The 25,742-nt window shown below is 36.5% G+C and overlaps 2 protein-coding genes across 5 annotated transcripts in view; both read left to right on the plus strand.

The window, feature by feature from the left end:
• unc13bb (unc-13 homolog Bb (C. elegans)) overlaps window positions 1-9,880 on the plus strand; it is a 144,066-nt gene extending 134,186 nt beyond the window's left edge. For 3 of the 4 annotated variants that reach the window (XM_022681117.2, XM_049468626.1, XM_049468623.1), the window contains 5 exons: window positions 1,017-1,164; window positions 1,898-1,954; window positions 2,809-2,901; window positions 3,749-3,908; window positions 5,445-9,880. In XM_022681117.2, the coding sequence (XP_022536838.2) occupies window positions 1,017-1,164; window positions 1,898-1,954; window positions 2,809-2,901; window positions 3,749-3,908; window positions 5,445-5,730 (744 nt within the window). In that variant the 3' untranslated portion in view covers window positions 5,731-9,880. The remainder of the gene's footprint in view (window positions 1-1,016; window positions 1,165-1,897; window positions 1,955-2,808; window positions 2,902-3,748; window positions 3,909-5,444) is intronic. The other variant, XM_049468624.1, reaches the window with a different exon arrangement.
• A 2,131-nt stretch (window positions 9,881-12,011) lies between these two features.
• atp8b5b (ATPase phospholipid transporting 8B5b) overlaps window positions 12,012-25,742 on the plus strand; it is a 34,758-nt gene continuing 21,027 nt past the window's right edge. The window contains exons 1-14 of the mRNA XM_022681119.2: window positions 12,012-13,082; window positions 16,625-16,706; window positions 17,852-17,907; window positions 18,002-18,115; window positions 18,788-18,886; window positions 19,808-19,869; window positions 20,000-20,072; window positions 20,193-20,263; window positions 20,753-20,835; window positions 21,633-21,791; window positions 23,513-23,601; window positions 23,702-23,895; window positions 24,679-24,887; window positions 24,997-25,040. Coding sequence (XP_022536840.2) covers window positions 16,652-16,706; window positions 17,852-17,907; window positions 18,002-18,115; window positions 18,788-18,886; window positions 19,808-19,869; window positions 20,000-20,072; window positions 20,193-20,263; window positions 20,753-20,835; window positions 21,633-21,791; window positions 23,513-23,601; window positions 23,702-23,895; window positions 24,679-24,887; window positions 24,997-25,040 — 1,308 coding nt within the window. The 5' untranslated portion in view covers window positions 12,012-13,082; window positions 16,625-16,651. The remainder of the gene's footprint in view (window positions 13,083-16,624; window positions 16,707-17,851; window positions 17,908-18,001; window positions 18,116-18,787; window positions 18,887-19,807; window positions 19,870-19,999; window positions 20,073-20,192; window positions 20,264-20,752; window positions 20,836-21,632; window positions 21,792-23,512; window positions 23,602-23,701; window positions 23,896-24,678; window positions 24,888-24,996; window positions 25,041-25,742) is intronic.

The raw sequence follows: 25,742 nt of genomic DNA on the forward strand, positions 1-25,742 counted from the left end.
AAGGACTTCAGATGAAAATTAGCTTTTTAGCTAACTCTGATGTAGAAACTAAAATGTTGATCAATGTGCATTGTCCCTGTTGAATAAATAAATAAGTAAATAAATAAATAAAATAAAATAAAATACATATAAACACCACAGCCATATAAAATGCAAAGATGATAAATATTTATATTAAAAGAAATAATAACAAAAAAATAATAATAATGTTTAGTTCTTAGTTTGTCAATTGTTATGAAGCACTTATAATACATTCCCTACATTCAATATAATTATTACAAAAAAAAAACTTCCTCACAATAGATGAGATAAAAATATATACTAGTATTTCATGTAAATAATAACATCAGGCCTGCGTGATATTTAAGCAATAATACACTCAAGATTAATGCTATAACATGTTATAGCATTAACCTCAAGTGTATTATTGCGATTATATACCACAGTTCCATTATCACTGTTTATTGAAAGATTTTGAGTTAAAGAGGACGAGAAAATACGATCTGTCTATTTGGTTATTAACACTCTGCCAGTTAAAATAGTTTCATTGCTGCTATGTTTGTAGCTGCTGTGCTGTTTGGCTTGTAAGCGCTGCATCGTTTCTAGGTTACCTGTATGTGGCGAAGTAATACATGTAATACATGGAGAGCTTTGGTTACAGTGCATTACCGACTGATAACGGCACTCATAGAACACCTCTCAGCCAATCACATGGCAGGGTCTGAACTGTGTGATCCTGTACTTTGTAACTTTGTTTAGGGTAATAAAGGTACGTCAAACTATCAAAATGTTCAGCTGAATCTGTCTAGGATCCTAAAAATGTAGCTGTTAAGGTGCAGTTTATAAGGAATAAGGAATAACTCAAATATAATCTCGATTAATCGACTAATCGAAAAAAATAATCTGCACATCAGTCGACTAATTACTAAAATAGTCATTAGTTTCAGCCCTAATTTAGTTGCATAGTTACAAAATTACATGTGATATTGACCAAAATTCTCTTCTTTCTCGCTCAGCAATATTTCCATGCTGGAGGGAACGGGCTGAAGAAGGCGTTTCTGGAGAAAAGCCCAGAGCTGACGTCCCTCCGCCATGCCCTGTCCCTCTACACCCAGACCACTGACACCCTCATCAAAACCTTCGTCACCACCCAGCACACCCAGGGTACAGCATTTACTACAGATCATTATACATATATTAATCTCTACCTCTCTCTCTATCTCTATCTCCGTCTCTCTCTGTTCAGTTTAACAGAGATTTATTGACACAAGTGTAATATGCAACACTATTTCCAAAGCATTTAACAGAAAAAAGAAAGATTACATACAACTACACCAACAGAACTTGAGTTATTTTCAGGATTAACAAGGATTCAAGGATGCTTTTCAAGGATTCAAGAAGATTTTATTGTCATTTGCATCACATGTGATACATGAGGTGGAAAGAAATTGTGATCTTACGGTGCAGTTTACACCCAAGAGCTGTTGTTAAATAGATAAATATATATAAAATAATATAAGAAAATAAAAGAAGACAATAAAAATAGAATAGAACAAAATAGATATCAAGATAAATACACACAAAAATAGGGAGAGTAGGCAGGTAGCAGAAACATGAAGTCCTCTCTCTTTCTCTCTCTACCACTCTCTCTCTACGCCTCTCTCTCTCTCTCTCTCTCTAGCCAATTTTTTTTCTTCCTTCATTATGTTCTTGTTAAAGGTATACACCAGAGGGCGCTGTTGAGTCTGTATCAGTTCTCTATGTGTCGTGTCTGTATCTCTCCTCTCGCTGGCTGTATCTTTACCTGTCTCTTTTCTGTTCGTTTCTCTGCTCTCTCACTTCTCCTGTCTCCTTTATTCTTCTGCCTGTGCTTCCGTCTCCGCTCCACCTGCCCCAGTGCATGGTGGGAAGGGGATGAGGATAACTCCCAGTGAGAGAACTCAGCCGTCTCGGGGTAGGTTCTGATCTCAGGCTGGTTTATATTCACCTTCCTCTGCCTGATCCTCTTTAAAGCAGAAAATGAAATATTTCTCCAAGAAAATGATTGCAATTACGTATACAGGGGTTGGACAATGAAACTGAAACATCTGTCATTTTAGTGTGGGAGGTTTTAATGGTTAAATTGGAGCAGCCTGGTGGTCAATCTTCATTAATTGCACATTGTACCAGTAAGAGCAGAGTGTGAAGGTTCAATTAGCAGGGTAAGAGCACAGTTTTACTCAAAATATTGCAATGCACACAACATTATGGGTGACATACCAGAGTTCAAAAGAGGACAAATTGTTGGTGCACGTCTTGCTGGCGCATCTGTGACCAAGACAGCAAGTCTTTGTGATGCATCAAGAGCCACGGTATCCAGGATAATGTCAGCATACCACCAAGAAGGACCAACCACATCCAACAGGATTAACTGTGGACGTTGTAAGAGGAAGCTGTCTGAAAGGGATGTTCGGGTGTTAACCCGGATTGTATCCAATAAACATAAAACCACGGCTGAACCCAAATCACGGCAGAATTCAGTGTGCACCTCAACTCTCCTGTTTCCACCAGAACTGTCCGTCACCACAATAAATTATTGTGGTCTAAAACCAGGTGTTTCAGTTTCATTGTCCAACCCCTGTACTTGTTATACACATTTTATTTACTTTGTGTGTATTGGAACAACAAATAATGTTAGACTGTTGTATTTAAAAGTGTTTTAAAAGTGTTTAATCCTATTTATTCATTTTTATTTGCGACTTATTTTCTATGATATTTCCTTTATAGTAATGTTTTGGTTTGTGTGTGTGTGTGTGTGTTTAATCTCAGGTTCAGGTGTGGATAAACCGGTGGGAGAGGTTTCCATTCAGATTGACCTGTTCACCCACCCCGGCACAGGAGAGCACAAGGTCACGGTGAAAGGTGAGACTCTCTCTCTCTTTAGAATGAGTCTAATTAACATGATTAATTTATTATTAATATTTTTTATTTCATAGCAAAAATGCGAATTCAGTTTTCCAATCACATCCATGGCCACAGATATATAAAAATTGCTTCTACAAACATTAGTAAAATAATGAAACTCTGGATTTGTTTTATTTATATTTTAAATTATTGTTGTTTTTTTTATGGGTTTTTTAGGTGTAAAGTTACTATTAGGTTCAGTTTAAGTTCAAGATTTTTAATGTTGCTTTGATTTAGGTTTTTGCATCAGGATGTATTATTATGATGTGTTTGTGTTATGAGTACTGCTGTACAAGAAAAAGTTTTGTACAACATGTATATCCTATGTAGTGTGTTTATGCAAAAAAAAAAAAAAATATATATATATATATATATATATATATATATATATATATATTTACATTTTAATCCAGCAGTTGTTGTTTATATTGTTTCAGAATTTAATTATAAGGGGACCAATAGAAATGACCCAAAATTACTTATTTACTTGTCTTTTTAAAATAACTTCCACGGACCTATTACTGTTGCTGATTTTTATTATTTATTTATTTATTTATTTATTTTTAGATAGATTTTAGATTTTAGTTCTATTTTTTTTCCCCGAATTCGTGGTAGCAAAGACTCACTGACGCACTGCTCTAAATCAAGCTGCACAATGCACTGTTAATGGCTCATCCACATATCGCTAAAATAGGACGCTGTATAACTTATTATATAGAAATATAAGAGCTTATCAGTTTATGTAATTTATAACATGTTTTATAGTCAGTTCAGCCTAATCACTAATCACGTTATTCCTCCTCAGTGGTGGCGGCGAATGATCTGAAGTGGCAGACGTCTGGAATGTTCCGTCCGTTTGTGGAGGTAACGATGATCGGTCCTCACCTCAGCGACAAGAAGCGCAAATTCACCACCAAGTCCAAGAACAACAGCTGGGCCCCCAAATTCAATGAGACCTTTCACTTGTGAGTAGAAACTTCATCAGATACTCAGAATTCACAGGAGGAGGAAGAGGATAATTTTTCCTCATGTGTTTTAAATGCCTTATTTTATGCCTATATATATATTTACTCCTGGTGCAAAAATTCAAGCAGTTCAGCTTGGTTAGATGGCTTATTTTTTCCAGGGCTGTATGTATATATGTGTATTCGTTAGATATGTATGGCCTCCTTAGGTATGTGTAATAAATGCATGTGTTTACTGTGGTAAATATTTCAACCTATTTCAAGGTTTAAACATATAGAGAAATTAATGTAATAAACAAGTAAATAGGTTAAATTGATGTAATAACCATATGGAAAATAACTAATGTTAGGTTGTAATTCAGACCGACAACACCTTACTACCAGTTTTAAATTATTTAAAATGTTCTGCTTTAATATATTAATAGATTAATAGATTTATAGTAAAGTCATCCAAACCATGAAGAAAAACGAGTGGTACATGTTTATTTTTTAGTTTTTTTTTAGATTAGGTGTTTTTTACGTACAAAGAGTTTTGATTTAGGTTTTTGCATTGTTTTTGATGTGTTAGTGATATTAGTGATAAGTACTGCTGTACAAAACAAGGGAAAAATTGCAGTGTGTATCTCACCGCAGTAAATTTGCATAGTAATCCAAAACTTTGTATTTATCAAATGTTCATATATGTGTATATATGCAAACAAAAATGTTACAAGAGGACTAATAGAAATGCTCCAAAATGACTTACATGTTACATGTCTAAATTAAGTCGCTGTTTTGGAGATGAAAGTTATTTTGTTTTCTACCTAAATGAAAGATGTGTGTGTTTTTATCAATGAACCAGTGAGTGAGGGCCTCAGTGGTGGAAAAATTAGATAACAGAGCTCATAAATGTTTAGACTGATGTGTTTTTTTTTGTTTGTTTTTTTTGTTTTTTCAATAATATTAGAAGGTTTGTATTGCAGCCATGTAGTGTCCCTAATGAATTGGCCGAAAATGGCTAAAAGGAAAAGTAATAAAATAACATAAACCTGACCATTAGAGAATAACTGGATGGATGGATGGATGGATGGATGGATGGATGGATGGATGGATGGATGGATGGATGGATGGATGGATGGATGGATGGATGGATGGATGGATGGATGGATGGATGGATGGATGGATGGATGGATGGATGGATGGATGGATGGATGGATGGATGGATGGATGGATGGATGGATGGATGGATTTATTTATCCCGAAGGAAATGTAGGGAAAAAACATAAACTTGTTCTTGTTTTTTTTAGTGAGCTGGGGTGAATTATTGGTAATAAGCTCAGCTGATCTTAAGATTCAGACTCAAAGATTAAAGGGAAACTTAACGTCAAGCACAGCTCTTACACAGATGTGAGATACGGGTCACATTAGGAAGATTAACAGTGTGAACAGCCTGAAATAAACACCAGATTTGGTCAGAAAATCAGATTTAGGACATTTTTAAGTGTATATTTGTAATAATGTAAATGTTTTATATGTGTGTGTGTGTGTTAATTGCAGTATTCTGGGTAATGAGGACGGGCCGGAGTGTTACGAGCTGCAGGTGTGTGTGAAGGATTACTGCTTCGGCCGGGCGGACCGGGTGGTGGGCATCGCCGTGATCCAGCTGCGAGACGTGGCGCAGAGGGCCAGCTGTGCCTGCTGGTGCCCGCTGGGTACTCAGGTGCACATGGACGACACGGGGCTGACGGTGATGCGCATCCTGTCGCAGCGCTCCGGAGACGAGGTCGCAAAAGAGTTCGTTAAACTGAAGTCGGAAACTCGCTCGGCCGAGGAGGGAAGGTGAGGAACCGGAGGAACCAGATAAATGTCTGATTATAAAACTAGAGGAGGATCTGTACAGACTGGAGAACTGCTGCTGATGATCAACGAAGGAGGAGGAGGGGCTTAACGGAGTGGGTGGAGCCAGCCAGAGGAGGAAGAGGAGGAGTCTTTCTATCTGGCTGTAATGCACTGGACTTATTATGTGGCTGCTTGTTTCACTTTTCACTGATGAGAAGTCATCATTTTTCTGTCTACTTCTAATAATAAATATATGTAAATATATACAAATAGAAAAATATGAATTAGGGCTGTCAAAAAAAGTTTTAACAAGTTTTATTTCTCATCACCTGGGTTAAAACTTGGGTTAAAATTTTTTTTTGGTCACTGTTTGCTGATTTACCTGCTCTAACAGCAATACAACTACACCTGACATTGAACAGTTGAGATTATAAAGTAATCAGGTGAGCTTGAACAGGTAGAGCTCGAAAATGGGCATGAATGTGAATTAAATCCACCAGGACCAAAATTGCTTCTTGAACCTACTCAGATACCATATATATACCATATTTGCAGATGAGATGTCATCATATTCTGTCTACTTCTAATAATAATTATATATAAATATATACAAATGCAAAAATATCAATTATGGCTGTCAAAAAAAAGTTTTAACAAGTTTTATTTCTTATCACTTGGGTTAAAACTGTTGTTTTTTTTGGCAACTATTTGCTAATTTACCTGCTCTAACAGCGATACAACTACACCTGGCTTTGAACGGGTGAGATTAATCAGGTAATCAGGTGAGCTTGAACAGGTACAGCTCGAAAATGTGCACCAAAATTGCTACTTTAACCTGCTCTAGTTTAAAGCATCAAATTATGAAACTAGAAAACTGTGCTGGTGGCTTTTAAACATGGTGGCGTAAGCCTTTGCCTTTGACAGCACTAATATACCAATTCCAGATACCATATATAAACCTTATATACTGATGAGATATCATCATATTCTGTCTATTTCTAAATAATAATGATAATAATATATACATAAAAACAAAAATATAAAAAATCAAAAAAATTATTCTCATCACGTGGGTTGAAACAGAATTTTTTTTTTGGCCACTGTTTTCTGATTTACCTGCACTAACAGCAATACAACTTCACCTGGCATTGAGCGGGTGAGATTAATCAGGTAATCAGGTGAGCTTGAACAGGTAAAGCACGAAAATGTGCATTAATTGCATTAATCTCTAGGTTAAAGGTTGAAATTACGAAATTACGAAACTAAGAAATTGTGCTGTTGGCTGTTAAACATGGTGGCGTAAGCCTTTGCCTTTGACAGCACTACAATACAGATGCCAGATACCATACATTTACATGACTAAAGAACACTGGATGGTAAATTGGCCTTTTATGACGTATTCCTGATACACACACACACAGGACACACTCACACATGATAGCACCTCACAATTTATACAGGTGTGCATGGGCGTTCCCAGGTCAGCTGTCCTCTAAGGTGTATTGTGTATATTACATTCCTCGTTCACTCTCACCACTCATCATATACAGTGTATATATTTAGCCTTTGGTCACTTTATATGTTAGATAGGCCTCAAACACTAGAGCACACAGGGTCCCTAGATGTATTGTGCACTTTTTTTTTTTGTTTTTTTTTTTAACTACGCCCCCTATTGACCCCGCCCACTTACCATGTGTATAAAAGCCTTATTATTGCTATTTTTTTATTTTATTTTTGCGGTTACTTGGTGAATGTTCTTCACATTTGAGGACAGTTAGAACTGTGTGTATTTTTTTTCTCACCAGTAGGTTCAGTTTGTGTTTTTAGGACCCTGTAATCTGTAATAAGTGGTATATAAACGTATCGCCTCACTTTAAAAGCAATTCATGATGTGTTTGACAGCCAATCGTGTGCCTTTCGAACCGAGGAGGGTGTGTTCTGGTGTTCTGTGGATGATGATGATGATGGTCTTATTGTCTTACATTTCACATAAAATACATGATAGCATGTTAGTACTGTCATAGGAAACCTTTCAAACTCTCTAAAATTGTCCCAAATGCTCTTTAAAATCTCAAAAATTGTTTTCTTTAAAGCTCCTGTACTATTTTTGGCCATACTGACCTATTTCAAGGTTGAAAAATTATCTTATTAATAATCAAGTAAATAGGTTAAATTGATGTAATAACCATGTGGAAAATAATAATAATAATAATAATAATAATTATAGGTTGTAATTCAGACCCACAAAACCGTACTACCAGTTTTGAATTTTTTAAAATGTTCTGCTTTAATATATTAATGGATTAATAGATTTATAGTAGTCATTCAAACTATGAAGAAAAACGAGTGGAATTTTTGTTTTAGTACACGTAAAAAAAAAAGTTTTCAACAAACTCGTCGCTGTCTAATGAAAAACAAGCATCTTTGTCGATTTTAAGTTTATTTCATTTATTTTAACTGACAGACTGTTTCTTACCGTGTGTCAAAATCTCTTGATGAATGGACCAATAGAAATACTTTAAAATGACTTGAAATAAATTGTTTTTACATCGACTCCCATTAAAAGATTAGAATTTTTTTTTTCTTCTCTCTCCTGTAAAGTTGCTGTTTTGGAAAAAAAAAAAATTTTTTTCATTGGACAGCAACAATACGTTTTTTATATATTTTACAATTTTCTATTGCAAATATTGCAGTTTCTCAGTCAGTTTTATGAGGTAGAGTCACATGGAATTCAGGCTTTCAAAAACATTACAATGATAGAACTGGCACTCATCAGGACCTAAATGCTTGTGCTTCACAGAGTATTTTGGTTTGTTTGATACTTTTAAGTTACTATATCATTCCTTATACAGTGTTCCTTCATAGTCTGAATTAATCACTTTACTATTTAAATTAATTTAGGAGGAGGAGAAGGGCTGTTGTACTGTACTCTGCTGTGAATGAACCGGTATGAATTAGTGCTGTATGTAATTAGTGGTGGTATATAAATGTGTAAATAGAATTATGGGACCAATACAACTCACAGATCCACTCAATGCTCATATTAAATTATGATCACCAGGGTATATCAATAAATCATACCCACATATATACATATATATATATATATATATATATATATATTCTAAATATATTTTTACAGCTGAGCGGCCTTATTTGATCTTATTTTCTCTAATAATTTCCAGTCATTTGCTTAAATTAATTTAAATGATGTTTTATGGTTTCGTCTGTCTTGTTTTGTTTAATGTTCTAATCTCTCTCGCTGTTGTGAAGTGACTTTAACTCTTCAACTGTTTCTGTGCTCCGTTGCCTCTTATTTGTTATATTTTTCCTCTTATTTTATGTTTTCTTGTTGAAAAAGGCTGTATGCCATAGCAATATTTGTATATATATCGTATATTCATATTTTCTATGGTTGTTTTTCTTTAGTTGAAGGCTTTGGTATTCTTGTACGTGTTTTTTTTTTTTTCAGCTTTTTCCTGCTTTTTTTCAGATTTTCTCAGCTTTTCTCAGCTTTTTTCAAGATCCTGCATTTTATTACACTGAAAATCCGTCATGCAATCGGAGAAATGTGCAAAAACACTCAACTCACTCGGACTGTAAAATATATATTGCAGTCTACTGTCCTAAACCACTAAAACACTGCCTACGTTTTGCCAACGTTCACTTAAAAAAAGAAAAAAAACACGTTTATATATAGCGCACATCTGTGTGTAAACGATCACTCACTATATACACACTGTACACTGTATACTTTATATATGTATATACACACTGTTAGTTACTGTGATTTTGTGATTACTTTTTAACAAAAAAGCTACTACCACTCTTTATGTATATGTATATGTTTATGTATATGTATGTATATATGAATATTCCTCGTGCCAATTTGTGCAAGTGTTCACTTTTTTTTTTATGTATTTTTTTTAAACATGTGAATTCTTGCACTAAGTGACTGAAAAAAGAGCATGTGATGCAACAGGTGTGTTCAAGCCACATGTTTTAATGGGATTGTGAATCGAGTTTTTATTTATATATTGTATTCTGTCACTTCTGCGGAAACGACTGCGTTGTGTTGGTGTGATTATTAAAACGTGTATGTACTGTATGTACACTCCAACATCAGTCAATCAAGTTTTTACATAAAATATTGAAAGAAAAATTGGAGTCTCTGTGATGCTCTGTGAGTTCTTTATGTCTGCAATGTTAAATCAGTGTTACCTGTCAGTTTTATATATTTTGTATTTAAATAGCAGGCTCAGATTAGTGCTCACCCTAGTGAAAAAAACAGTAGATTAAAGTATACTACGTATTATTATGCTATAGTGCACTAAAGTGTTCTTGTTGCCACATAATTAATGTACTTAAAGCCCCACTAAGTAGGATTTTCTTGATTTTTGATCTTTTTAAAGAAGTAAAATTACAGCTTAAAACTCACTGCAGTGAATAGCGGTGCTGTCGTATCTGTGCCGAAGCTCCTCTGAGCTCAAACCAGACTCTGTAAGTTTTCTGAGGCGGCCGTCACTAACGTTCGCAAGAACTGCGACCTGCTTTCCGACCTTTAGTTCTAACAGTTCTACAAGCACTACTGGTTCATTCTTTACAAACTAACATACAGACACTCTGGTAGAAGCTGGAAAGAGACCGAATATGTCTGTGAAAGCCAGAAAACGAGAAAGAGAAACTAATTGACCTGAAACATTTATTACACTCTACAACTGTAGGGGGAGCCCACGAGCACAAAATCTCAATCCTACCTAGTGGAGCTTTAACTGTACTAAAATGGAACTATTTTAAATATACTTAAGTAACATTTAAACATACTACTTCATGTATGTAACCACATAATTTAAATATGTTTACAGTAAAATTATAATACATTTATTGAGTATAACAACTGTATCACTATTATATCAGAATCGATGTTGATGTGCTTCTTGTTCCTGTTTTTTGTAAGTAGCACATTTCTAGTGTACTTCATTCGGTATAAAATATGTTTTAATATACTGTACTACAGTATATTTTTAGTGTGTTACAAATGTACTTTATTTTTTTAATAAGTAGTAGTAATTTAATTTACTTTCTAAAAGGTTACAAGATACATTGTACTTGAACTGAATTATATAGAATTACATTAAACTAAAAAAGTGTACTTCATAGCTGTACATATTTTTTTAAATACACTATATTGTGCTTTTTAAAAAGTTTGATCAAAGTTTACTTTCAAACATTTGATGAAAACATAATATATATGTACTTTTAATATATATTTAGGTAAGTACATACGTAAATCTGTTAGTATATTTACAGCATACTTAGACATTTCTCAATATGTTTTAAGTGCACTTAAGTGTATATATTTTTTTCACTAGGATATGCTTTAATGTCTGGTTCCACTCAAGTCATATTTCTGTAAAATATTACTCTTAGCATAATATTACTCTAATACCTCAGTCTATATGCTCCTCCCACTTCAGGTACTGCTTCTGGATCTCTCAGCTTGTCCAGGAATGCATGTGTTCCCTTGTGGGGGAAAAACAAAAGTATACGTAAATTTTGGTAAAATAGGTCTATATTTAGGTTGTGTTATTTTGCATTTAATTACTTCTTGTTTGTAATTAATTCCCTTCTGTGAAACATGGTGGTGGCAGCATCATGCTGTGGGGATGCTTTTCCTCAGCAGGGACAGGACGTTGGTCAGAGTTGATGGAAGATGGATGGTGATAAATACAGAACAATCCTGGAAGAAAACCTGTTGGAGGCTGTAAAAGACTTGAGACCTTCCAGCAAGACGATGACCCTAAACATACTACAGCCAGGGCTACAGTGGAATTATTTAGATTAAGGAATATTCATGTGTTAAAATGGCTCAAAAAGTCAAAGTCCTGACCTAAATCCCACTGAGCTTCTGTGGCGAGACATGAAAACTGCTGTTCACAGACGCTCTCCATCCAACCTGACTGAGCTTCAGCTGTTTTATAAAGAAGAATGAGCAAAAATCTCTCTAGTCTCTGAATGTGCAAAACTGGTAGAGACAAACCCCAGAAGACTACTTCTGGAATACTAATACAGATTTTTATTTGATTAAAATCTTCTACTGCTTTGTGTTGGTCTGTAGTACGTGACCGTGAGGTGACGGAGTGGCCGAGTGTGTTTGAGTTGAATGGTCAGGTTGGTGGTTTTATGATCCACGTCACTCGTACAGTCGCTGTGTTTCTGCTCTGCCCTTGAGTCCAAAGATCAGTTAATGTTTGCTCTGAGTTTGAAACGCCCACCGGCCTCTACAGCCTGCTCCATTTCCTTCCAGCCTCAGGTGTGTCCACACTCCACCGCTTCACTTCCTCCCAACCGTCCTCCTAAACACCTGACCTGATCTGAAGACCAGACTACAGTCCCGAAGACCACAGACCTGAGGACCAGACCATAGTCCTGAAGACCAGACCATAGTTCAGACCACTTACCTAAGGACCAGGCCACAGTTTTGATCTGAAGACCAAAATATAGTCCTGAAGACTAGACTCCATTCCAGAGACCTGAGGACCAGACCACAGTCCTGTTCAGAAGATCTGACAAGACCACAGATCTGAAGACTAGACTACAGTCCAGAGACCTGAGGACCAGAGCCAGACCTGAACTAAAGGCCAGACCACAGACCTGAGGACAGGACCATAGTCCTGATCTGAAGACTAGACCAGTCCTGAAGACCAGACTGCAGTCTAGAGGCTTGAGGATCAGACCACAGTTTTGATCTCAAGACCCAGTCTAGACCTAAAGACCAGCCCACAGTCCTGATCTCAAGACCCAGTCTAGACCTGAGGATTAGCCCACAGTCCTGATCTCAAGACCCAGTCTAGACCTAAAGACCAATCCACAGTCTTGATCTTAAGACCCAGTATAGATCTGAGGACCAAACCACAGTTCTGGAAACAAGACCCAGACCTGATCTCAAGACCCAGTCTAGACCTGAGGACCAGACCACAGTCCTGATCTCAAAACCCAGTCTAGACCTGAAGACCAGCCCACAGTCCTGATCTCAAGACCCAGTCTAGACCTGAGGACCAAACCACAGTCCTGATCTCAAGACCCAGTCCTGAATTAAAGACCAGACCACAGTCTAGATCTGAAGACCAGAACACAGACCTAAAAAACAAGACCACAGACCTGAAGACCAGAGCTCAGTCTTGACCTCTTCCTTGGTTTTGACACCTGCCTTAAACAAACTACAGTGCAGAAAACAGTGCTGTACTGTTGGATTGTGGGAATTGTAGTCCTGCTGTATTGGTGTGTGATATCAAAGTTTAGTCTGGGACTTTGGAACTACTTCTCCAGGAACTGGATGGAGCGTTTCTGACTCAGGTATGTGTTTTAGCGTTGTTTTATTAACGTTAAAGCAGGTTTATCGTAATAATAAGGAGACAGTAATTTGAGTAATTTTGTATATATAGTATACATATTATTATTACACAGTACATATATACAGTATATGTGTTCAGACTACATTCAGCACATACAATAACTATGATACAATACAGGAGTAGTTCAGCAAAAGAGAGTATATTGTTTATACACGTTTTAAACTCACATTACAGGCTAGTAAACTAGTAATCTACTGAATTACACTGTGCAAAATTAAATTATATTATATTATGTTATATTATATTATATTGTAACTCTTTTTAGTGGTCTCTTATTTTTTTCCAGAGCTATATATATATTCTGATTCACCTAAATATAGACATACAGACATACTAAAGTCAACTAAACAATACAATGCATTATAAACTATTCACAAATGTAAATATATTGCTGTCCAATAAAACTCATATCTCCAAACCAGCAACTTTACAGGAGAGAGAAAAAACCTTGTCAACTTTCAATGGAAGTCAATGTAAAAAGAGTTTATTTCAGGTCATTTTGAAGAGTTTCTATTGGTCCGTTCCTCAAGAAATGTTGGCACAGTGTAAGGGACAGTTTGTCTGTTCAAATTATGTAGTAAACTAAAAATCTACAAAAATGGAGATAAGTGATTTCATTAGACAGCGACGTTATGCACTCTCAATACAATACTAAAAATGTTTATTAATAACTTTATCATGTTAATACACAACCTGTAGAACAGATGGTACAAAACATTTATTGTGGAGCGGACTGTTAGTATCCTACTGAGATTCCCAGAAACGGTTGAGTCTAAATGACAGGAAGGAAACTAAACAAACCCATAACTTCATTATTGTTCAGTCTGGACTGTCACAGTGACTCGAAACAGGTCACTGACCACAGCTATGTCTGTCAAATTTCCCCCAGACACTCCCCCAACATTATTTGGAAAATACCAGTTTCACTATAGAGTATATAAAAAGAATCTCAGAGTAGTGCACATATAAAAAAGTGCAAGCATAATGATTAAAAAAAAAAAAAAAAAAAAAAAAAAAATATATATATATATATATATATATATATATATATATATGTATGTATATACAGCTCTGGAATATAATCAAGAAGATGGATAATCACAAACCATAAAACCAAACTGAACTGCTTGAAATTTTGCACCAGGAGTAAAAGCATAAAGTTACCCAAAAGCAGTGTGTAAGACTGGTGGAGGAGAACCAAGATGCCAGGATGCATGAAAGCAACTGTAATTAAAAAACAGGATTATTCCACCAAATATTGATTTCTGAACTCTTAAAACTTTATGAATATTAACTTGTTTTCTTTGCATTATTTGAGGAAAGCTCTGCATCTTTTTTGTTATTTTAGCCATTTCTCATTTTTTTGCAAAAAAAATAAATGCTCTAAATAACAAGATTTTTATTTGGAATTTGAAAGAAAAGTTTGTAGTTTATAGAATAAAACAACAATGTTTGTTTTAGTCAAATATACAACACATGTATGTACACAGTAGGTCTGTAGGTCTATTAATAATGTTAGTATGAGTTTGAATGTTAGTAAGAGTGAGATTATTTCAGGATGTTTGATCTTTGTTCCCTTCTGACAGTTTCAGTTGGCTAAACTGAGATAAGATAAACAAAGATATCAGCATGTGTGTGTGTGTGTGAGAGAGAGAGAGAGAGAGAGAGAGAGAGAGAGAGAGAAAGAGAGAGACAGCCAGTCAGACAGAGCTTCCAGGTCTAATGTTCAAAGTTATATGGCTTAAAAGTAATATGGCCTATTTATAGAATAATGAATAGCATCCCACACATTTTCTATAATCAGGAATAGAGCTGGAAATACAGCACCAAATTCCAAATAATGGAAATGAGAAAATGAGAAATGGCTGAAATAACAAAAAAAAAGATGCAGAACTTTCAGATCTCAAATAATGCAAAGAAAACAAGTTCATATTCATAAAGTTTTAAGAGTTCAGAAATCAATATTTGGTAGAATAACCCTGGTTTTTAATCACAGTTTTCATGCATCTTGGCATCATGTTCTCCTTCTCCACCAGTCTTACACACTGCTTTTGGGTAACTTTATGCTGCTTTACTCCTGGTGCAGAAATTGAAGCAGTTCAGTTTGGTTTGATGGCTTGTGATCATTCATCTTTCTCTTGACTATATTCCAGAGGTTTTCAATTTTTTAGATGGTCTCTTACTTTTTCCAGAGCTGTATGTGTTATTTATGCATTACACATTATTTCTTGCCCATATAAATCAACAATTTTATATCAATTATTGTATTAAAAGCATTACAACATATTCAGGTTTATCGGCTATTAAGCAGCTGAGTGTGTTTATTAGAAGGGCTGTCCAGACATGTAGACATGCTCAGTAAGCCTAAGAATGAAAGCAACTAAATACACGGCTTTTGATGCAATTACAGTACCGGTCAAAAGTTTGGAAACACCTCCTCATTCAATGTTTCATTTTATTTCTTTATTTTAAGTAATATACATGGTATATTAATATTAAAAAGATAAAAACGATTAAGAAACTTTGGACTGGTACTGTATGTGTAGCTCTGTATCTGTAGGTTTAAGCTGTGAGGTTCTGATTGTCTTAGTGGTTTATGGATCAGACTGTGGTAGAAGCTATAAAATCCATTGTTTTAGAATCAGTAAATATACAGTAGTTGTGTTTATATAGAGGGGTTGAGAGAGAGAGAGAGAGAGAGAGAGAGAAAGAGAGAGAGAAAAGTGCATCACCATCTCATCATTGGTTGAGCTCTGATAAGAAGTAGAGTTGTAAACGTGTAAACGCTGTATTTCCTGAACTTTCTGTAGTTTATTATTAACCACACTGAGCCATACACACCTTCACCCCACCGACCATCTCACTGTATCACATCCTACACACAGGTGTGTGATACTGAATCATTTTTAGAGAAAAACACTTTAAAACATGTAAATAAATGCAGATTATTTACTATTATTTAGTAGATTCTGTTCTACAGTCTGGCAACAGTTTTTAACTGTAAACCAACTGTATGAAAGACACCTAATGTACTATATATATATATATATATATATATATATACAGGGGTTGGACAGTGAAACTGTGTGGGAGGTTTCATGGTTAAATTGGAGCAGCCTGTTGGCCAATCTTCATTATTTGCACATTGCACCAGTAAGAGGTTCAATTAGCAGAGTAAGAGCTCAAAATATTGCAATGTACACAACATTATGGGTGACATACCAGAGTTCAAAAGAGGACAAATTGTTGGTGCACGTCTTGCTGGCGCATCTGTGACCAAGATAGCAAGTCTTTGTGATGTATCAAGAGCCACGGTATCCAGGGTAATGTCAGCATACCAACAAGAAGGACCAACCACATCCAACAGGATTAACTGTGGACGCTGTAAGAGGAAGCTGTCTGAAAGGGATGTTTGAGTGCTATGCATATACAGTGTTTCTGATAAAGTGGCCTCTTTGTTTCTGCTCGTCTGCTTCTCTGCAGAATTCTGATGGATGTTTAGAGTGAAAGATGGGCTCCGTGCTGTCAGCGTGTGGACTGAACTTTAAGAAGGAGAAAGTACAGGGTAAGTCATTGTTACCATCTTCATCACTATCATCATCTTCACCATCATCATCATCATCATCATCATCATCATCATCACTACAATGTTGATTATCATGAAACTGAGAAGAGGTTCATTTAGCTCTTTTCTGTGTTTGGATAACTCCTAAATTATCTAGACCAGGGGTGTCCAAACTTTTTTTTTGCAGGGACAGAAGGAGAAATATATTTGGAGTCACGGGCCAAAGACTCTGTAATAAAACAAATAATGAAATATACCACTTTAAGTAATATTTTTTTCCTGATTATTTCATTTACACACCATTTGACTAACTGTCTTTATCTTTGACAGTGTTGTGTAAACTAAGATTTTTCAAATTGATGTTTAATTTCATGATGTCTCTCTAATATAAAACTCCTTAACTACGGCAACTTTTAGACTCTTTTGCCCTTTTTCTGCGCTAGAAATGCGCACCCTCTCCGCTTTTAGACTCTTTGGCCCGTTTCTGACACCTAGCGTTCAAACTTTGAATCTCACATTATAAAAACCTGCTTAACAGCGGGCCAACTTTCATTCTATTTCTAAAATACCTCGCGGGCCGCTCCAAAAAAGGAAACGGGCCGCAAATGGCCCTCGGGCCGTAGTTTGGACACCCCTGATCTAGACATTCAAACCTGATGGTTAATTTTCACTTCCAGATCACAGCGCCCATCAGTGTAGATTTGTTTCTAAACTCTGATGCTATTTTTTTCTTTTTTTTTTTTATAATTTTATTTCTAATTTATTTTCACCCAATTACCCAACTTACACCTTAGGACTCCCTCTATCACTAGTAATGCCCCAACACACCAGGAGGGTGAAGACTAACACATGCCTCCTCTGATACATGTGAAGTCATTGTATATAATTGATCAATGATAATGCATCGTATGTGTAGTGTATCAGTTTAACTGGGAATGTTGTGTGAGAACATGTGTTGTGTAATAACATTAAGGAAGCTATTATCATTACTATTACTACCAAAACAGCTACTTTATAACTAAAGTCTTCATAAGTCAGTTATAGTTATTATATAGTTGGCCTGTGTTTCACTGGTTGTTAGTTGGTTGTTAGTGTATAATTGTTATGTAAAATTGATACTGACAGTGTTTTTTTTTCTGCTACAGGAGAGAGGCACTTACGAGCCAACGATCGAGAATTCAATCTCTCCTTTAAATATGCTGTAAGTATATTATAGTGCTTATTTACGCAGAGTCATGATTATAATGGTTATTGCGGTTATAATAATGATATAACAAGCGTGTCTCTATGTGCAGAATAATGCCATCAAAACCTCCAAATACAACATCTTCACCTTCCTGCCCCTCAACCTGTTCGAGCAGTTCCAGAGACTCGCCAACGCCTACTTCGTCTTCCTGCTCATCCTGCAGGTAAACTCACTGACGAAAAACTGCAAACTGTAGTGAAAATTACACAGATCTTAAAGAAAAATATTGTTAACTACTTAAAAACTATGCATATTTTTTTTGGCGTGGACCAGCTGAAATCAATAAATTCTGAGGGCCCTATCGTACGACCTACACAAGGGCCGTCATGATGCTGGTTGCTATCTTACACCCCGTCAACAACCAAGTCACAACTTGCGCCCTTGCTGTTAAAATAGCATCAGAGTTATAATACTAATAAATCTAAACTGATGGGTGTATCGGTCTGGAAGTGAGGGGTGTTCTGCTGTGTTTCTATCTTGGTGGAGGGAAATACAGGTGCGCTACTGACTGATTAAAACTCTGACAACAGTCAGCCGCCTAATCATACAGTAGCCATGCACTGTGCACCCTTAGCCTGTACACCCTAAAAGTGCTGTGCTGTTAAGATACGAATGTGCCAAATTTAGAGCTCACCTGCCTCTTAAAGGGAATGACAACTGGCACATGGATAATTAATTAAGAGAATTAGTTCATGCCTTTTGTGTTTTTCGAGCCGCACAAGACATATTTGTTGTGCTCTCACGATACCAAAGACACACAGACACGCCCTAAATCCAATTTACAATACATAAAGTGTGTGTGTGTGTTGTGTGTGTGTGTGTGTGTGTGCTGCAGTTGATTCCAGCTATCTCCTCTCTGTCCTGGTTCACCACGGTGGTTCCTCTGCTGCTGGTGTTGTGCATCACTCTGGTTAAAGATGGATCTGATGATATTGTGAGTTCTGCTGCTGCTGATCTTCAATCAATAATATATTTCCTCTTCAGTTCACACTCATTCTGGACTATCCAATTAGATTAATCTCTATATTCTATATCTCAATTAAACTAAAAACTGAATTAAATCAAATGGATTCAGACTGAATTAAACTGAACCTTAACAAAGATGATCTGTACTTCTGGAATTCATTATTGGTTCAGTTTTTTTTTAACTCAATTCTGTTCGGTTTACTCCAAATTTCTATTTGCCTCCGTCTGTCTGTCTGTCTGTCTGTCTCTCTCTCTCTCTCTCTTTCTCTCTCTAAATCCCTCTCTCACTCTGTCTGTCTCTGTCTCTCTTTATCTCTCTCTTATTGTCTCTCTTTTACTTTCTCTCTCTCTGTCTCTCTGCCTCTGTCTCTCTCTCTTCATCTGTCTCTCTTTCTTTTTCGCTCTCTCTCTTTTTCTATCTCTTTCTCGCTCTCAATCCATCTCTCACTCTGTCTGTCTCTGTCTCTTATTATCTCTCTCTTATTGTCTCTCTTTTACTTTCTCTCTCTGTCTCTCTGCCTCTGTCTCTCTATCTCCATTTGTCTGTCTGTCTCTATCTCTCAATTTTAATTTCAATTTAAAAAAGCTTTATTGGCATGAATTGCAATTAACAACTTTTGCCAAAGCAATGAAACAAGAAGTTAATATACAAAAGGTAAAAAAATAAAAAATAAAAACATAACAATACATATACAAATATATATATTAACATGTCTTACATATAAAAGTAAATATAAATAAATAATAATACAAACATTTAAATAAATGAATGAGATATTAATAACAGTGTTTTATGTTGTAATTATTTAAGAAGAGTTGTGATTAGTCTGTTGATTAGTCTTTCTCTCTCTCTCTCTCTCTCTCTCTCTCTCTCTCTCTCTCTCTGTAGAACCGTCACAAGAATGACCGGCAGGTGAATAACCGTAAGGTGGACGTCCTGATAGACGGACAGTGAGTATCAGCTGTAAATATTAAACCCCGTGATAGTGGTGAATCTTAGTTGTGTGGTGTGTGTATCTCTCTGTACTGTGTGTGTGTGTGTGTGTGTTCTGATTCTGACCCGGTTCTGTCACACCCACAGACTGAAGAATGAGAAATGGATGAATGTACAAGTGGGAGACATCATCAAACTGGAGAACAACCAGTTCGTCACGGTTAGCAAATCTTCATATATTTAAAAAATATTTTCTAAAATATTGTAATGTAATGTACAGACTGAGTAAATGCAGCAATATTATATACAATATTTACATCTCTCTATATCTGCTGTTTAGGCTGATCTGCTGCTGTTGTCCAGTAGTGAGCCTCTGAACCTGATCTATATCGAGACTGCTGAACTGGACGGGTGAGTAACCACTAACATATACACACAAAATATATATACCAATCACCCATAACATTAGGACCAGTGAAGTGAAGTGAAAATCAGTAATGACCTTTGTCATCTTTCCAGAGACACCCTGACAAGAACCAAAATAAACATGATTTTCTGCAGATGTTCTGAACAAGTCGTTGTCTAGAAGAGCAGGCAGGTCTTGTAGGGTGATTCTGGGATGCAGTGCTCAGAACCTACCAAACCAAAAGTCCTTAGGGTTATGGGTGTCCAGGGCTCACTTGATGAATTACAGGACTTGCTAATTTAAGGATTAGCTCTAAAGTTAGTCTTGGTAGCAGATCATACCTTAACTGGTGTCTCAATAAGGGCCTGTACCTTCAATATTAGTAAATGGTGCTATTGCTATGGCTAATCAGCTTATGTGGCATGTATGTTATATATTGCTCTCTCTCTCTCTCTCTCTCTCTCTCTCTTTCTTTCTCTCTCTCTCTTTCTCAGTGAGACTAATCTGAAGGTAAAGCAGGCTCTGACAATTACTGGTGATTTGGGAGATAATATAGACAGACTGGCCGCCTTTAAAGGTGAGTGTGTGTGTGTTATTGTTTTACTGGATATTCTCTGTATGAATGAAAAGTTTTTGATCTGAAAGTTCAAAACTTAGTTTTCTATCCCTTTTTTCCCATAGGTTGCTTTTTTTTACTATTACATAATACATACTAATGTTTTGGACATACTAACTCAAGGCAGGTCCCCCCTATATTACTTCGCAAAAAAGTACACAAGCAAACAGACAGCTATACATGCGCAAGAGGGATCAGAAACCAGAGCAAAAACATTAATAAACTAGCAAAAGGGAAAGACAAAAAAAAACAGAAACAAAAGCCAAAAATAGATCAAACACAGAAATAGACAACTGAAGACATAATGCTCGATCTACAGCTGAAACAACAGGGTCAATACCTTGCTAAAAGCAGTACAAGCAGATCTGTTTATATACATGGGAAAAGAGCTGACAGTAATCAAAACTCTGATCCACCAATCTAGTGCCAATTGGCTCACTGAGACACATGACTGAGTAGTGCATTCTGGGAATTGGAGTTGTGAAGGTGGAAAAGTCAGAAACATAGTAAAATTCCCAATCAAACAACAACCAGACAGGAATTGGCAACAAACTGGCAACAAATTGGCTGAAGGCAGGAATAGGATAGAGGGTTCTGAAGAGAGTGGATTATGGGAAATGTAGGCAGGAGTGAGGCCAGGGAGTGTGACAGAGAGCCACCAAACTTTAATCCATATATATATATATATACTGATCTACGCTGGTCTGTTTTTTTTTTTTTTCTGTGTGTATGTGTGTGTGTGTGTGTGTGTGTGTTAGGTGAGGTACGCTGTGAAGCTCCAAATAATCGTCTGGATAAGTTTACGGGTACTCTGGCGGTGGAGGGTCAGACCTTCGCTCTGGATAATGAGCGTATTCTGCTGCGCGGCTGCACTCTGCGCAACACTGAGTGGTGCTTCGGCCTGGTGCTGTTCGGAGGTTCATCACAACTATATTCATATATATATATATATATATATTTCAAATTATACAGGGGTTGGACAATGAAACTGAAACACCTGGTTTTAGACCACAATAATTTTTTGTGGTGACGGACAGTTCTGGTGGAAACAGGAGAGTTGAGGTGCACATTCTGCCGTGATTTGATCAGCCGTGGTTTTATGTTTTTTTGGATACAATCCACAGTTAATCCTGTTGGATGTGGTTGGTCCTTCTTGGTGGTATGCTGACATTACCCTGGATACCATGGCTCTTAAAAAATCACAAAGACTTGCTGTCTTGGTCACAGATGTGCCAGCTAGACGTGCACCAACAATTTGTCACTCATAATGTTGTGTGCATTGCAATATTTTGAGCAAAACTGTGCTCTTACCCTGCTAATTGAACCTTCACACTCTTACTGCTCTTACTGGTGCAATGTGCAATTCATGAAGATTGGCCACCAGGCTGCTCCAATTTAGCCATGAAACCTCCCACACTAAAATGACAGGTGTTTCAGTTTCATTGTCCAACCCCTGTACATCCTCAATTATAAAAAAATAATACATCTGTAGAAGTTGAAGTATCATATCAAGCTTGTTTACTCTTTAAGTAAACGTGTTTAAAAGTACTGGTTTTAAAACTACTTAAAGTATAAAAGTAAAAGCAATGTAAGGGGAAAAAAATAAGTCATTATTACTACAGTGTAGTGTATTTACAAAAAAAATACTTCTTTGAAGTATTTTTTTAGTTTAATGTAATTCAATAGACTTCTAAAATACTTATTTGTTAAAAACAACTGTTACAGTGGTTCATAAATTGTAGTACAATATATTCAGATATATTCAAAGTATACTAGAAGTGTGCTACTTACAAAAGACAGGAACAAGAAGCATATTTGTACTCTATTGTAAATAGATCACGTATATTTAACAAAAAAAAGTACATTCCTAATATACCTGGTGTATAGTAGTGGTACAGTAGTACTACTCATTATTATACATTTACTGTAAGAATATTTTAAATATGGGGTTACGTACATTAAGAAGTATGTTTAAATGTTACTTGAAACTCACTGCAGCGCTGCATTGAGGTGTAATAAGAGGAATAGCGGTGCTCTCGTGTCTGTGCCGGAGCTCCTCTGAGCTCAAACCAGACTCTGTAAGTTTTCCGAGGCGACCGCGACCAACGCTCGCGAGAACTGCGCCCTGCTTTCCGACCTTTAGTTCTAACAGTTCTACAAGGATTACTGGTTTATTCTTTACAAACTAACATACAGACACTCTGGCAGAAGCTGGAAAGAGACCGAATATGTCTGTGAAAGCCAGAAAACTAGAAAGAGAAACTAATCCGCCTGAAACATTTATTACACTCTACAACTGTAGGGGGAACCCACGAGCACAAAATCTCAATCCTACCTAGTGGAGCTTTAAGTATATTTAAAATAGTAGAGTATACTTAGCACAATTTAAGTAAGACCATTTGTAAAGTATAATAAGTATTTTTTTTTTTTCATTTTAGCACTCTTTAAATACACTGATTAATAATGTGGCTACAAGAACACTAGAGCATAATAATGCTTAGTATACTTTAATCTACTTTTTTCACTAGGGTGAAAATGTAAAAATACAGTAATTACTTAAGTACAGTATAGATAACCAACATTTCTACTTAAGTAATGTAACAATGTATTTGTTTTGTATATGAATAAACTCCACCAGGTCCGGATACGAAGCTGATGCAGAACTCTGGGAAGTCCGTGTTTAAGCGTACGAGCATCGATCACCTGATGAACGTCCTGGTTCTGATTGTGAGTGTTGGTTCTGTGGTTTGAGAGAATTTAAACAGTATTAATGCATTCATAAAATAATTCAATATTGTGTTAATAAAGCTGTTTTTATGTTGTGCAGATTTTTGGGCTGCTGGCGTGCATGTGCACGATTCTGGCGATTGGGAACGGGATCTGGGAATATCAGCAGGGATCCTCTTTTACGGTGTTCCTCCCCCGGCAGGAGGGGGCAGACGCCGCCCTTTCCGGCTTCCTCACCTTCTGGTCCTACGTCATCATCCTCAACACGGTGGTGCCCATCTCTCTATACGTCAGGTCAGTCACTTAAGCATTCAGGATTAAAAGCTGTAATCCTGCTGAAAGCTGAAATTTAATACTGTTGTAAATTGTATACTGATGGAACTGGCAATAATTAGTTAGCTGGGTAACTTAGCTTTGAAATTTAGCACAGGTTGTGTTAGTGCTAACAAGAGAAGTATAGTAACAAAATAAAACTACTTTACTTCTGTACTTAGGTACTAAAATACTGTATCTACTGGAGTATTATTTTTACTTCTTTACTGTACTTAAGTACTAAAATACTGTATGATGTTATGTGAAGAATGTAATCCATTCTTCATTATATGCAAGAATAGATGGTTTAAACAATTGTTTAGCTACACATACAGGATATAGTTTGATCCCATATATTTATCTATTATTTTATATATTATATTTATGATGCCAGATGGGATAGGAAATAGTATCCAGTGTCTTGTGACATGCTCATGTAAGCTAAGAAAGATTTTGGTGGATCAAGGAATGTTAAATTCCTGCACTTTAACTACGGAAATGAAAAAAATGGAATGACCATCCCATCCATCTGCATCCATTAAAAGTTCTAAAGACTCCAACTCCCATAATTCACCTGCAGCCACTATCAGAACTCCCTCCCATATTTCCAAAACATGTGGCCTTGCCATGAGCACGTTGGGCAATTTTAACCTCGCAAACTTATACAGTTGTGGGCATTCAGTGTAGTTTGATATGTCATATAATACAAGTATATTACACGTATATTAGGATTACTGAAGGCTGCTCTGATTGGTCTGATTACAGTGTGGAGATCCTCCGGTTGGGGAACAGCTACTATATAGACTGGGACAGGAAGATGTACCACACTAAGAGTGATACTCCAGCCCAGGCTCGAACCACCACCCTAAACGAGGAGCTGGGCCAGATTAAATATATCTTCTCCGACAAGACCGGCACCCTGACCCAGAACATCATGACCTTCAACAGGTGCTCCATCAACGGCAAGTCATACGGTGAGTGCTTCCTATAGACGAGGTTTGCAGTATGTCCTGTGCAGAGTTAGCATTATTAGCTTTTTTTTTAAATATATATTTTTCTCATTTTGCCTTTTTTTATTTCCAGGTGAAGTTGTGGATTTCACTGGACAAAGGATTGAGATTACTGAGGTAAGATTTGCATTATTCTTTTATTTATATTTTTCTATTGTTTAGCTCTCTTGTTGAACAGTTTTTGAAATTGTTCATCTCAAGGTTGTTGCTACAAATATGCTTAAAACACTTGGAAACACCAGAACATCCACTCGAGACACCATAACAACCCCCTGTTTTTCTAGAGTCACTGGGTAACATAGCAACCGCCACAGTAGTTAATGCGGTGCTAAGTTTTACTTGTGCACCCTTTATAGTATGTTACAAGTTATGTTATGTTGCGGCACCACAGTAGCCACTTGGCAACACCCAAGCAACCACCCAAGACATCATAACACCTACCTGTAATGGTGAAATCACGATACGAGGTTGGAAATTTGTTTGTTTGTGAACCCTTCGTATGCTGCAATGATACAAATACACTAGTAACCGCAGAACAAACCTTGTGTGGTGTCCTGGCAACCACTTGGTAATACTGGAGCATCCACCTAAGACACCATAACAACATAACCCCTGTTATTGTAGAGTCATTGGGTACGATAGCAACCGCCACAGTAGTTAATGTGGTGCAAATTGTTTTACTTGTGCACCCTTTATAGTATGTTACCAGTTATGTTATGTTGCGGCACCACAGTAGCCACTTGGCAACACCCAAGCAACCACCCAAGACATCATAACACCTGTCTGTAATGGTGAAATCACAATACAAGGTTGCAAATG

Source organism: Astyanax mexicanus, chromosome 20 (genome assembly GCF_023375975.1).
Source record: "Astyanax mexicanus isolate ESR-SI-001 chromosome 20, AstMex3_surface, whole genome shotgun sequence".
Taxonomy (NCBI): domain Eukaryota; kingdom Metazoa; phylum Chordata; class Actinopteri; order Characiformes; family Acestrorhamphidae; genus Astyanax; species Astyanax mexicanus.